Source organism: Cucumis melo, chromosome 12 (genome assembly GCF_025177605.1).
Source record: "Cucumis melo cultivar AY chromosome 12, USDA_Cmelo_AY_1.0, whole genome shotgun sequence".
Classification (NCBI taxonomy): Eukaryota; Viridiplantae; Streptophyta; class Magnoliopsida; order Cucurbitales; family Cucurbitaceae; genus Cucumis; species Cucumis melo.
Window position 1 is genome coordinate 1,003,052 of NC_066868.1, and position 13,560 is coordinate 1,016,611.

The 13,560-nt window shown below is 33.5% G+C and overlaps 2 protein-coding genes and 1 long non-coding RNA gene across 5 annotated transcripts; 1 reads left to right on the forward strand and 2 right to left on the reverse strand.

Annotated features, from left to right (window-relative positions):
• Positions 1 to 2,065: 2,065 nt before the first annotated feature.
• On the reverse strand, positions 2,066 to 5,235 carry LOC103497061 (pyruvate decarboxylase 2-like). Its single transcript, XM_008459129.3, has 6 exons — positions 4,679 to 5,235; positions 4,425 to 4,588; positions 3,208 to 3,858; positions 2,930 to 3,047; positions 2,590 to 2,778; positions 2,066 to 2,486 (listed from the first exon to the last, which is right to left on the reverse strand). Exons 1-6 carry the CDS (start codon positions 5,186 to 5,188, stop codon positions 2,316 to 2,318), a joined length of 1,803 nt encoding a protein of 600 aa, XP_008457351.1. The 5' UTR covers positions 5,189 to 5,235; the 3' UTR covers positions 2,066 to 2,315.
• Positions 5,236 to 6,501: 1,266 nt separating this feature from the next.
• Positions 6,502 to 11,290, reverse strand: LOC103497062 (potassium transporter 1). 3 transcript variants are annotated; one of them, XM_051080373.1, is made up of 9 exons: positions 11,010 to 11,290; positions 9,657 to 9,900; positions 8,913 to 9,158; positions 8,641 to 8,691; positions 8,297 to 8,557; positions 8,164 to 8,216; positions 7,957 to 8,071; positions 7,622 to 7,876; positions 6,502 to 7,536 (listed from the first exon to the last, which is right to left on the reverse strand). In XM_051080373.1, the coding sequence occupies exons 1-9, from the start codon at positions 11,058 to 11,060 to the stop codon at positions 6,554 to 6,556; spliced, it is 2,259 nt and encodes a 752-aa protein (XP_050936330.1). In that variant the 5' UTR covers positions 11,061 to 11,290; the 3' UTR covers positions 6,502 to 6,553. The 3 variants fall into 3 exon arrangements, with proteins under 3 accessions (XP_050936330.1, XP_050936331.1, XP_008457355.2); XM_051080374.1 differs by having other exon boundaries at positions 9,657 to 9,897; positions 11,010 to 11,279; XM_008459133.3 differs by lacking the exon at positions 9,657 to 9,900 and having other exon boundaries at positions 11,010 to 11,279.
• Positions 11,291 to 11,825: 535 nt separating this feature from the next.
• LOC107991545 (uncharacterized) lies at positions 11,826 to 13,435 on the forward strand. Its single transcript, XR_007816059.1, has 2 exons — positions 11,826 to 12,169; positions 12,399 to 13,435. It is a non-coding gene; the product is annotated as an uncharacterized LOC107991545 (long non-coding RNA).
• The last annotated feature ends 125 nt before the right edge of the window (positions 13,436 to 13,560 follow it).

Here is a 13,560-nt window from a genome sequence, read left to right on the forward strand (position 1 = left end):
TTGTAAAGTCGTAGTTTTTATAATATTATAAAGAGTTTAATAAATCACAAAATATGCATTTTTTTTAATTAATTATGGGCCGTCCTCGAATTCTTCCAACCAAATAAAGGGTGCAATAGTACACAACTTTACTTCTACTTCTTTACTCAAATATCTTCTCTCCTATGTCATTCGATATTTGATGGCAAACCCATTCAAACTTTAACCCTTAGGGGCTATTTGGAGGAAGAGTTGTGTTATGGAAGATTAGTGTATGATAAATCCCATGTCATTAGATTTGATAAAACTAGGTTTATCATAACATGTGTTTGGAGAAAGAGTTTAAAAGATTAGTTTTGTGATAAGATGTGTTTGGGGGAAGGATTTAAAAATATAGTTTTATAGGAGAGTTAAAGAGATTGAGTTATGGGGAATTGAAAAAGGTTTAAGAAGAGGGGGGGGGGGGGGGGGAAGAGAGGTTATAATAACTCTTTCTTTAAATAACCCAACTTCACGTTGATAACCGTAAGCCAAACGATCCCTTGTATGTATATATATAATTTTAATTGAGATAAAAAGTAATAATATATAAACTTGGTTATTGTGTTGTTTTAGAGCTGACCCTTTTGATAAGTTTGACACAAAAGTCAAAGATATATTGGAATTTGGTCGGTTTTGTAGGTGATGTGTTTTAAGGCAATTTGGTATCTAAAATTGAATATTTCTCAAAACATTTATTTATTTATTTTTTAAGCAAAGGTGAAAAGGAACGAAAGTAAGATAACAAAGTTTGAATGTCGCTTAATTAAATTGTTGACACTGAAATATTAATGTAAAAGAAAATGAGATTTGGGATAATTACATTTCACCACAAATAATTAATTAATTCACCTTTTCCTTAATTATTAAACCCTTTTCTCTTTCTCAAAATAGTTAAATATTAACAAGTTCAAAAGTGTTGTGAAAATGTCATATGTCTTCCTCACATATCAAGTTCTCTCTCTCTCTATATATATACATGTTTATTTACAATACCTCCAAAATTTTAACTTATATCATTTATTCTTAGGTCATATGTGTAACCTTACCGATTACAAATTATTTAGCAAATGATCTTTTGTTGTTTCGTCAAATGTTGATTAAAAGAGTAGTAAATCTATTTTATCTATGTTTTAACCCGATTAGTTTATCTAGATAATGGTGTAATGTTTTTCTTTTATTCATTCATAATTACGATTATAACAATTTAATATTTTTTTCCTCACAAACTAAGGTACGTATAAAATATTAATTTTTATTTAATACTACGGTCGGTTTTTCTAAGATACAACAATTTTCAATCCTATCTTAATTCGAATGTTACTTTTACAATATAAAGAATTTTTGGAAGAGAACGAAAATGCATAATTTCAAACTATACGATAATAGTTTATACTAGCTATTTGAAATAATTTATTAGATTTGAATAAGAGAGTAAATAATAATGGAATGATTATGAAAAGAAAAAAAATATTGATTTATTTAGAGGGATGTGATCATATAATTAAGTAATTGAATGTGATGGGTTAGTAGAAGGAGCTATAGTTGAGCATAAATATTGGTTGCATGTAGAGAAGAGTTGGTTTAATTTGCTTTATTGGAGAGCACATGGGGCATTGAAAATGCCATTTTTTTGGTGTCTTTGGTTTGATTTCCCCATCAATTAGGGAAAGCTCATCATCATTAAATGTTGAAGCTTTATTTTCAAATACATACATATGTGTATATATATATATATATTGTTGGAGGGTTGTGAAAAGTATGAAAATTCAAACCAAGAAAATCAACAAAATCTTATTGGTGGGTGGTGTTACATTTAATTCTAGCTATAGTATGCCCCATAAACAAAACAAAATGCCTCACACACACACATATATTAAATAATTGAATTAAATACTTATCAAATAAGTCATTGATTTTCTTATATGTATATTATATCTGATCTTGAGTTGTAAATAGGTGTATCATGTTGTAATTAATGATATTTTTTTTGTTAGGCTTTTACACAATATAAAAAAGAAGATTCATAAAAATAAATATAATGCATATAATTTTATAAATTATAAGACAACGTAGAAGTGTCACATAATTTATACCACATACTTCATAACATAATAAACTTTATCATTTTTAATATATATATATCATCATCTTTTCCGATAAAATTGAATGAGTAAACTCATCAAAAACACAAAAACAAAAACTAGCTCATTCAAACTCACTTATGTATATTCTTTTAGTCTATGATTATTCAGATTCTTTAACATAACTCGCTCATAATTATCTAGGCTTATTATTTATTGGGGATTTGGAGCACGACTATTTGCCGCACAAACTCTTGATCCCCATTCTAGCAACTCTTTACTCGTATCATCTTTATGAACGATAACTTCAATAAAGCACAAAGAATCAATCTTCTTATCCATTGCGGTATTGATCGCTTCAATGAGCTCTTCCTCGGTGTGCACCTATTTACCAAAGGACATGGAAAAAATTGAAAGGTTTTGGTCTAAATTAAATATAGAACTTGAAAGTTGTTGGAGAGAAACTAAAATCGTAAATATCAGTAACCTTTGTAGTCCAACATTTGCCTTCACCATTGTGGATTGCATCGACTAAGGCAGTATAGTTCCAATTCTTGATAACATTGTATGGTCCGTCGTGAATTTCCACTTCAATAGTATAACCTCCATTGTTGATTAAGAAGATTATCGTCTTTTGTTCACACCTAATCATGGTTGATACATCTTGTGCTGTGACCTAAATACCCAAAGTAAATGCCAATTAATTAGAAGGGGATCAGGATTTACCATCTAACTAATCCTTTTTATTCGTTCAAACAATTTTTTAAATAAGTGTTTTTAAACAAAAACTATAAAAATGATGCAAATAAAAGATTTAGAAACTAAACCTGGAAGCTTCCATCACCAATGCATGCAATTACACGCTTACTCGGCACCGATTGAGCATACCCCAACGTCGCACCCACAGACCAACCAATCGAACCATATTGCATTTGAAATTCGTATCTGCAATATATGTATATGTTGTCAAATCCACAAAACACTTCTTAACTAATTACCCTTTTCTTTTTCATTCAAACCATGCATGCATGCAACAATTGCTTGCATAGAACTAGTTACATTCTATTAGTCTTCTTGAATAATTTCTCGAACGTCCACTGCTTACCCGCATCCTTTAGGCAGCTTCAACTTCTGGCAGTTGAACCACGAGTCTCCGGTCTCGGCAATCACCGCTGTCTCCTCTGACAACATCTTCTGAATGTGCTGAAACAAAATGTTGACTCTCAACGGCTCATGGGGCTTGCATTTCAATGGCTGGCCGTCGGGAACATAGATCCGGTGGTAATTCTCGTAAGCTGTTGTGTTTCTCTTCAATCTTTTTGCAAGTTCTCTAAGAAAATCTTTCATTAAAATACAACCAAATGTTGGGCCATTGGCTATCATCACACGATCAGGCTCCACAATGATTGCTTTCTCTTTTTTCAAAAGGAGGGAGTAGCCGACCGAGCTGTAGTCATTGAAGATAGGGCCCGCGAATAGATATGCATCGGCTGATTCCACGATCTCGCCGCAGAAGGCAGTCCCGACTGCTCCCCAGTAAGTTCCGATAAAGTGGGGGTGGTATTCCGGGACCAAGCCTTTTGCGGATGGCATCACGGCAAGTGCGTAACCGCAGGCATCGGCTAGCTCGACTAATGCATCACAGGCCTTGGCCACTCGAAGCTTTGGCCCACCAACCATCACCGGCTTCACTGCCTTGTCGAGGAACGACACTGTGGCTTCTACCGCGGCTTCTAACCCCGCCTTGTTGCTCATCCTAAAACAGATAGACAGGAAGAAATGTATAAATGTATTAGGTTAAATTATAACGTAGTCGTGAATTTGCAACAACATGCTCCTATTCCGTCTATGAACTTGTAGTGAATCTGTGTCTGAGTTGTTGAACTTTCAATTTTGTGTATGCAACAATAGTTTTATAGTTATTATGGTCTCAAATATATGTATAACATCTTCAACATTTAAAAGATAGGATCACATTATACTGAAGTTTATTTTTCATCTATTAAATTCAGTTAGTAATATTTAACAAAATTTGAATATATTAAAAGAGCTGACTTAGACTTAACACAAAATTAAGGCCGTTGAGTGACACCATTTTAAAGTTAGAGATTTATTAGACATAAGTTATAAATTCTTCATTGGCCAAACAAGCATAATTTTGAAAATTAATATATTTTAATTAATAATATAATTCATAACTTTAATATCTCGTAAAATCAATTCTAATATTTAATTCCACACTTTTAAATATAATTTTCATATCATGATTTTAACTATTTCGAAATTACTCGTGAACATGCCATAAATAATTATTTTAATTACCTTGGAGAAATAGAAAATGGGATTGGCTCTCTAGAGAAAGTTGGATGAGGGACACCAGGTAAGTTGCAACTGATGCTGATATAAACAGGTTTGCTTTCAATAAGTGCTGTTGATATTGCTTTGTCAATTTGAGCATGTGCTTCTTCTATATTGTTTATCACACCCTATATATCCATCATCGTCATCATCATTATCGTTATTGTCATCGTCATCAACGGACAATAATATAGCTTACATAATGTAAATTAACTAACCTGAAAACATGTGACAGTTTGAAAGCATCTAAGTTCTTGACTAAAATCAGACAATCCAATAGTGTGATGAAGAATCCTACTGGTTCCATAATCATTAGTATTTGGGCCACCAACAATACAAATCACGGGTAAATTTTCGCTATAAGCACCAGCAATGGCGTTCAGCACACTTAGCCCTCCAACAGTGAAGGTGACAACACATGCACCGACCCCACGACACCTTGCGTAGCCATCGGCCGCATAGCCAGCATTGAGCTCATTGCAGCAACCAATGTTGTTGAGCCCAGGCTCGGCAATGAGATGGTCTAGTAGGGTTAGGTTGAAGTCACCAGGGACAGAGAATACATCACTGACCCCTATTTGGACAAGGCGTCGAGCAAGGTGGCGACCAAGCGTAGAGTCTGAGGATACGGTGACGGAAGGCGGGGTGAGAGAACCATTTTGAGGTAACGACGCTATGTCGTTGTTGAACGGCTTGCACGAATCTAGAGCTTCAACAACGGTTTCCATAAGTTGGAGATCAAAGTGATCAAAGTTAAGTTGGTTTGATATGGGGGAGATTAGAAAGATGGATCTATGAAGGGGAAGGAGAGTGTGTTATATATAATTAAGGGCATTTTGTAGGAGAAATAATAGTGTTTTTTGTTTGATTGGGAAAGACCAATTCTTCCATGTTTTATTGGGAATACGTAAGTATGTGGCTATAGACAACAAGAATAGAATTTCAGCTTTAAATTCAAACTATATTTACATGGCTCCCAATGCCCTCTTGGTACGTAACTACAACCAATGCTAAATCTTTCTAATTTTGAATTGGTTCTTTTTCTGTACATTGGGACATTTGTTCTTGATGATGTCCATATGTTTCTTGCTTCAAAAAGAAAACATATATACATATTAGTGGGATTTTTCTAATTATTATGGGATCACAAGAGGTCTTATTTTATTTTTAAAAGAACGCGTTGACGTTATATATCAGAAATGACGAGAAGTATAGAAAAACTTACATATACTACAGTAGTATATAAAATTTTCTGTTATGGTAGTAGTCCAACGATATTCAAATGTTGTGTTGAAAACTTGCCTTGAGCTAGGATGAATGGAATGTCATGTCAAACTCGAAGTAGATTTTTCTTTTTCATTTTGGTTTTCCTTTTACTTAGTTTTCATTTATACTAACCAGCTATCTCATAAATGGTGGGAGCATAGTGAATTTATCTTCAATGAGATGAAATCAGTCACTGAAGGTGCAATAAAAATTGACCCTAATGAGTTATTTGTGGTTGCACTCTAAAATGAATCACAAAAGTATAATGTATTGGGTTATAGCTTAAAAATAATTAATAACGAACTTTAGGAATAAATTTGATGACTAGTATAATTTTTATTATTTAACAATAACTATGTTGTTAACTTTCTGTTAATTGGTTTTTATTTGTTGATGAGTATTTTAGAATTGATTAGCCTATTTTCTTCTAAGATTGATTATAGAGTCTCTTTTATTTATAATAGTTTGTTTCTTATATTATTATTAAAATACCTAAGTTCAACCAAAACTAATTAACTCAATATAAACATCTTACCTAACGATAAAAGAAATCAAACCAACTACACTCTTCTCACCTTCAAAAGTCTAACCATTCAACACATGTTTACTTTTTATATGTGCATGGGTGTGAACTGCCATATTTTGTGTTCTTTACAAGTGTGACGTATTTGAAATAGCGCAAAAAAAATATACAAGTAGAGTCTAAAAGAATTCGAAAATATAATTTTCATTCTTGTTAAACTTTTAGATGTAATTAGTATAAAAGAAAGCTACGTTTTCACATTGAAACATGAGATGAAGCTTCTTGCTTATTTTCTTGGTCGAAACTATACATAATATACCATCCCAACTTCCAATAGAGAGGTATGAGGCACATTTAGTAAAACCTCTTGCTCTCTACAATTCTGGTTCAAAAAAGCATACATAATATCAATGGCTAACTTCTTGAAAATGGAAGATGATTTCTTGGCCTTGACTGAGCAATGTCCAAAGATGTATGTGATTCCTGATTCTTTCGCTCTCAATATATGCATTGCTTCCTCGTTATATATAGACTTTTCCCGATCATCGACTGCGGTATCCATTGCTTGATATTTGTTTGAGCTTGTAAAAGCTTGCTCCAATGGTAATTCATATTCACAGGGTTCTTTTGAATTTTTACACCCTCTAGAGACTTCTGTCATTGGTTTACAAAACTGATCTTCTGTTTCTACATAATGCACTAAAGAAAACACTAATTTGTTCTCAAAATTGTAGTTTTCTTGTAGTAAATCCCTGTAACCGTATCGGACAATGCATCGAAACATTTTGCATTCTTTTGGACCTACCCTCGTGACGAGCAAACGATCTTCTTCATCGATATGGGGAACTTGAACATATTTTATACAAACAAATACAAGCACTTGATGAAATGCAGGCAAAGTGGTTACAAAGTGACCAAAAACAGCAGGAACGCCAGCAACCAGATTAGTGTATATGAGTCCAATTCCGGGCACACGCACTATGCCAAGACTAGGCCCCGAAGAAAGAATCCTATTCATTGACACTTTGTTCTCATCGTCATATTCGTGTTTCTTCATCGTTCCATAGTACCATGTATACATCGAACACATAAAGATTGTAGAAAGCACGAGGGGGATCCAACCACCTTCATGAACTTTGATGATTGATGCAGAGATGTAAAGTAGTTCAATCGACCCGAAAAACATGAAAAACACTATGGCATTGATCAATCTCAGCTTCCAAACAATTATAATTACAAGTGTCATCAAGCAAGTTGAGACAAACATAACGAAGGTGACTGCCAGCCCTACAAACCCATAAAAACGATCAGATTCTTTTATCGAGTGATTGAATATTTAAGACTAGAAACGATAATTGCTAAGACTTGGTACCATATGCATGGCCTATCATGCTTGTGTCTCTCAAGCCAATTGTCACAGCTAAACAAAGGCACATTAACATCCAATTAACTTCTGGGATATAAATCTGCCCATATATCTGGTTTGAGGTGTGCATAGTTTTCACATGAGGGAAACAATTCAGAGCACAACACTGGTTTACGAGGGAGAATGTAGCCGAAATCACAGCCTGACTTCCTATGACAGAAGCGAAAGTGGCCACGACAAACACCGGCCAAAACACAGCTTCTACATAGACAAATAATGTAATGTCATATTGAGACAGGGAGATATAAATATATAATCTCTCTGTATTACTAACTTCTTACCAGGTATTGCTTTGTAGAAGCTTCTCTGAATATCTTCATGGTGCTTAGAGAGGAATGCAGCCTCACCCAAATAAGCAAGTATCAAGGAGGGATAGACAAGAAATGTGAAGGCAATCTGTGATTTAAATGAGGAAGATTTCAACTTTCAAGTACATTAAGATCATAATGATTTTGCTAATTATTATCAACCAAAGCAGTTACGGTTACCTTGATTGAAAGTGAAGAGAAGTGGCCTAAATCAGCAAACATGGCCTCCACACCTATGACAATATCCCATAAGCATCTTGCTCCTGATGTTTAAGAGACAATAGAAAGCATATGATTCGAGATGTACAAGTACCTGTAATTGAGAGAACAACTCCGCCTAATGAAATCCAACCTTCAACACCTGTGCTTCTAAGGAATTTTAGCATATAAACGGGAGAGAGTGCATGATATATACTTGGGTTCCATTTGATGATATTATATATTCCGATAACGCTAATACAGACAAGCCACGCCATAATGATTGGAGCAAACATGAAAGCAACTTTGTGTGTTCCACGATGCTGGAGGGAGAACAGTCCAACCAAGATGACGCATGAGATTAAAACAATATAGTCTGAAAAAGGGAAATAAATTTTGGCATGTTTTAATTATTTTGATCAATATGAAAATCAACTATAGAGAGATGATGAAGCTTACTCTCATGGAGTCCAGGGATCTTATGTTTGACTCCTGAGACTGCTGAAAGAACTGAAAGGACAAATATTTATAAATCATTACATGATTATGAAAATGCAAGTTTTTATGTAGCCATTTTAAAAGATTCAAGGTTAATCTTAGCTTAGCTACTAATGTAATGAAAATTCCGACATCATAGAACAAGCAGTGGCAAAAAAGTTATACATATTGAAAGACTAGAATGATCTAAACTACTGAATTGAAAAGGTATAGGTAAAATGTGGGAACTCGACCTGATATTGCAGGAGTGAGCACTCCATCACCAATAGCCATGCAGGTTCCAAAGAGAACAAACAACAAAAAACCTCTTCGAAAAGATGGATGCAGTCGAAAAAAGGACTTTAGAGCAGCACTCGACCTTGTCTCCAAGATCCCCTTAATGTCATAAGCAGATAATTTATCATCCATAGGCTCTTGATTCGGCAGAATGCATAATCTAGCATGACGGCAAAGAAGAGAGTACAATGCAAAGGTACCCCCTGCATCACAAGCAAATGGAATGGAATGAAATAATCAGCTTTGCCTCTCTTTTCCCATCGACATATTGGGCTTCAAGCTATTCGAGCCTTTATAAATGACAGAATTCCAAAATCTTTATTGAAAATCAAGCTCAAAAGAGAAGTTAACGTTAGGACAAATAATCATATCTCCATAATCGTACGGTATTATCAATTTGGACCAGAGCCCACATGATCCTTATGCAAGTTAAGACATTATCCTTAAAAAAATAATTGGGCGTAGCCTTTGCAGTCCAACCACAACTTGCCATATGAAAAACACTTATTTCTTCTATTTTTTGAATATTTTGAATCTTTTCTGCTCTGAGGTTAGGATGAGCTGCAAAAAAATAGGTACATCAAAAGAAAAAAAAAGGGTATTTCTTCTAATTGATGTGATGTGTGAGACTGTTTTTAAGTCTTTAACGATCAAATAAGCTTAAGCCTATCTATTTTATTGGATGAGATGAAAAGCATTACCTTCACCGTTATCATCGGCTGACATGACAATGAAAACATATTTGAAGAGAGCAATGAGTGTAAATGTCCAGAAGATAAAGGATAGAACCCCATAAATTTCTTCATCATTCTCATGGAGACTCAATTTCCCAGAGAAGGTGGTTTTGTAGACATAAAGAGGGGAGGTGCTGAGGTCCCCATAAACAATTCCTAAACTTTGATAAGCCAATATAAGCACACTTCTGTAGGACCCATTCTTCACCTTCTGATGAGAAACATATTAAACACATATTGATGGCTAAGTGATAATAAACAGAGATATTCCAACCTAAAATTTTAAAAGAAATTGGAAAAGGATATATCTAAAAATATACCAGATGCAAATGCATCAACAATCTGAAGGAATTGAGATAAGTGTTTATACAAGTGCTTCTAGTTTAAATATTTTGATTTCTCATGGTACTATATTTTCTTTCTCTATTACTCTTTACACTAAATATCTCTCAGTTACTTCTCTCTAAACGCATCGTTCACTAATCACTTCGCCAATTCTTGTTCAAGCAAGGAAGAATTGAAAATGTCCGTTCCTCCACGGATCCATGTTTTTGTGTCACCCTGAACATATATGTTCGGCCATCTGCCGATGATAACTGAGGATATGTTTGAGAGGGATTTTGAAATCCTTAAAACCACTTGAATCGTTTCAAAATAAACTCCAAAAGATCCTCCATCAATTCAAAATTAATTGAACGCCATCTCCAAACAATCCAAATTAATTTTGAATAATTAAAAATACATTCCACGATCCTTTTTACTATGAAAAAGAGTTATTTTAATAATTTCAAATATCTGTACACAGAAAACGGATCAGGGTCCGCCTTTTCACCAAACAACAAAGTATTATCATTAAGATAGAACTAATTTTGATAAACAAACACTTTTTTTGAGAACAAAGACACTCAAGAACACAATCAAAAGCAACGAAAAAGCTTCTCTTCTCCCTGTTTTGCTTAATTAAACAGATGGATATGAGGTACAAGCACCTTAAAACAAACCCATGTTTCCATCAAGAGTCTCAAACATAAAAACTCCTCCAAACGGAGCACATAACAAAAAATCATCCCAAATTTCTTGCACACAGAGAGAATTTCAAAGAAACCAAACCCACCAAGTTGAATGAATTATAAATGTCTAAGAAAATGAATAATGCATTTCATTCAAACCTAAAAGGAAACCCAGTTCCCATATAAAGTTATAAAACAACAGAATGACACAGCAACAGAAACCTCTCAGCTCTGTGGGAGAAAACAGAAATAAGAACCCATATAGAACTTTTGAAGAAATTATAAGAAAGGGCAGAAGAATTAAGAATACCTTTGGAGAGATGCCTTCAGTTTCAACACTTTCCTGTGATGGGTTGTTCATGGCTGAATAGAGAAAAAGCAAAGAGAGAGAAAAAATAGTGTGTTAAGTGACTGAGCTTCTACATGACCCTCCTCCCTCAAACCAACCAAATAAAGCATAATCTTTGCCATTGCCAAAAGAACCAAATAATAATAAATACTTGGCTTTTTCTTTTTCTTTTCCAAAAATATTTTTAATACTTCGAATCATTTAAAAGCAGTTGTAAGTCTCCATGATTTTGTTGTTGGTCTCTTTCATTCCTCAGCTTTCTTTCAAAATATTTTTTCACTTTATTCAAACTAAGAGAAGGGTTATTTTCAAATATTAAAAAATATACTAAAATATTTATAAAATATCACTCTATTCTACTATATTTATAAATATTTTTTAAAAATTTTGTCATTTAATATAATTTCTCAAAAATCACTTTTATTATATATAAAAAAAAAAAAAATCATATTTGAGATTTTGAACCAATTTAAAAAATCCCAATTGATCAAGATTTAATTTTTAATTCCTTTGATTTACTATTTTTCATATTATAAGTTTTGCTTCCATTAAAGAAATGTTTGTACTTTCAACCAAATTTCAGAACTTTGATTGAATTTTGAAAATATTTATACAAATGAAAATACTTTTCAAACCAAGACCTTAATTTTGAAATTTTAGGTAGACGTTTAAGAGAGGAAGAAAAAGTGGATGATTAGAAAATAATAGGATTTTATAAGAAAATGAAGGACTAGAAATGGAAAGTTGTAAAGAGCTTAGGGACCAAACACAAAATAAATAAAGTTTTGTAGGCCAAAACAAAATAAAAACCACAAAAAGGGGTCCAATTACTATTACTATTTAGTTTTGTCCAAATCCCAACAAATTTATAGAAATTTACCAAAACAGGTTAACTGTTTTTGTTTTTGTTTTTGTTTTTGGAAGAACTGAAGAGAAAAGGCCTTACAATCATTGCTGAAACAGGAAAGACCAAACCGATAAGCTTTCAACATTCCCTGATTACACGAAAGCGATTCAAGGAAAGACAATTTGAAACGACGGATACCCAAATCAATTCAATCAAAATCATCAACATAGAACAAGAAGAAGAAGAAGAAGAAGAAGAAGAAGAAGAAGCAGGTGTAAGTCTTTTTCTTTCATTACACTCCCGTGGCCGACGATTTCATTATCCTTATCCTCCGTACAAGATTGACTGCTAAGGAGCTTTCAATCTGCCAGCCCAAGCATTTAATCCGACTGGGGTCGCCTTAGATTTTCATAACAGATTTCTAAACTAGTGACACTGATGTTATACCTAATAATGTATAAATCTTCTCTATTGTTGCTTTCAAAATTCAATCTATGATGCAGTGTACTTGGGAGTAGAAGACGTGGTACGGTGGGAGAAATGGAACAATCAAAGATATGGTTGTTAGAAGGTAAGAATAATATGACTTCTCGATTGGCTGTTCTGTTTCCGCCCATAATGTGTTTGCGGTAATGCCTGACTGAATTTAACCCAATTGTTTTAGCAGAAAGAGTACGAGAGTTGGATATGGTGGTTGGGGTTGATAATTTAAGTCATTTTTAGCTTGCCCACTTAAGAAAATAACCTCTCCCAAACTTGTAGATTAAGCTATATGATCGTTGGGACATGTTCAAGCTTCAACTTCTAAGTTTCTGTAATTCTACTTTTTCTCTTCTTTCATGTTTTTTTTAAGTTCACTTTCTAGTTTAATCCTCTGTCATTGGAATGTTCTGCAAATCATCTAATCAAATCCACAAATTGGCATCCAATTCTCCCTCTTCTCCATAAATTTGCAGTGCCAAGCTGGTTATGTGTTGAGAATTTGATTCTCTACCTCATTAGGGAGGCTTGGTTTTATCTATTCGAGTTTTTGTTGGTTTAATTCTGTTATGTTAATGGCTCTTATAGATAAGATAGTTCAAAATGAGTAGGATAACTTTGATTCATTCTCTCCCAAATAATGGAGAACTCCTGATGATATTGAGGCTTGAATTGAGCAATCCCTAAAGCTTTGTTTGGTTGTATAAGGTCATTATCAGGTGCGAACTTCTAGAGATTGGTAGGGCCAAACAAGTAAGAAAGATGGAAGCTTGTTTTTCATATGAAAGAAAAGAAAAAGAAAAAGAAAGAAAAAAGGAAAATGATGTGATATATTATGCAGCAATTATCAAAGAAGCTTCATAACTGGTATGCCTTTGTTTTTTTCAAGCTTCGGCATCCATTCACTCTCTTTTCAGTGCCCCAAATATAGGATCATATAGAAAAGTGGACAATTTTAGTTACTATATTCTTATCCTTGTGATATTATTATTTTTGACATCATAATTGTCTTTGTACTCTTATCCTTACATGAAATTATTTGGCTTTATAATTTCTTTTATATTCTTATCCCTATATGATATTATTTGGCGTTATGTTGATTATTTAATAATTTTCATCTCTTTCTATTGTTTTTTTTATTAACCGCTCAATTATTGTGTATGGTATAAGAAATATTTTAGGAAA

Excerpts from the sequence above, each read along its gene's own strand:
- LOC103497062 (XM_051080373.1), bottom strand. The coding sequence starts at position 11,060 with ATGAACAACCCATCACAGGAAAGTGTTGAAACTGAAGGCATCTCTCCA. Across the intron at positions 8,692-8,912 it reads GCTCACTCCTGCAATATCAG|TTCTTTCAGCAGTCTCAGGA; the intron begins GTCGAGTTCCCA and ends TTGTCCTTTCAG. Across the intron at positions 8,558-8,640 it reads GATCCCTGGACTCCATGAGA|ACTATATTGTTTTAATCTCA; the intron begins GTAAGCTTCATC and ends TCCCTTTTTCAG.
- LOC103497061 (XM_008459129.3), bottom strand. The coding sequence starts at position 5,188 with ATGGAAACCGTTGTTGAAGCTCTAGATTCGTGCAAGCCGTTCAACAAC. Across the intron at positions 3,048-3,207 it reads AAGCTGCCTAAAGGATGCGG|ATACGAATTTCAAATGCAAT; the intron begins GTAAGCAGTGGA and ends CATATATTGCAG. Across the intron at positions 2,779-2,929 it reads TTGGTGATGGAAGCTTCCAG|GTCACAGCACAAGATGTATC; the intron begins GTTTAGTTTCTA and ends TTGGGTATTTAG.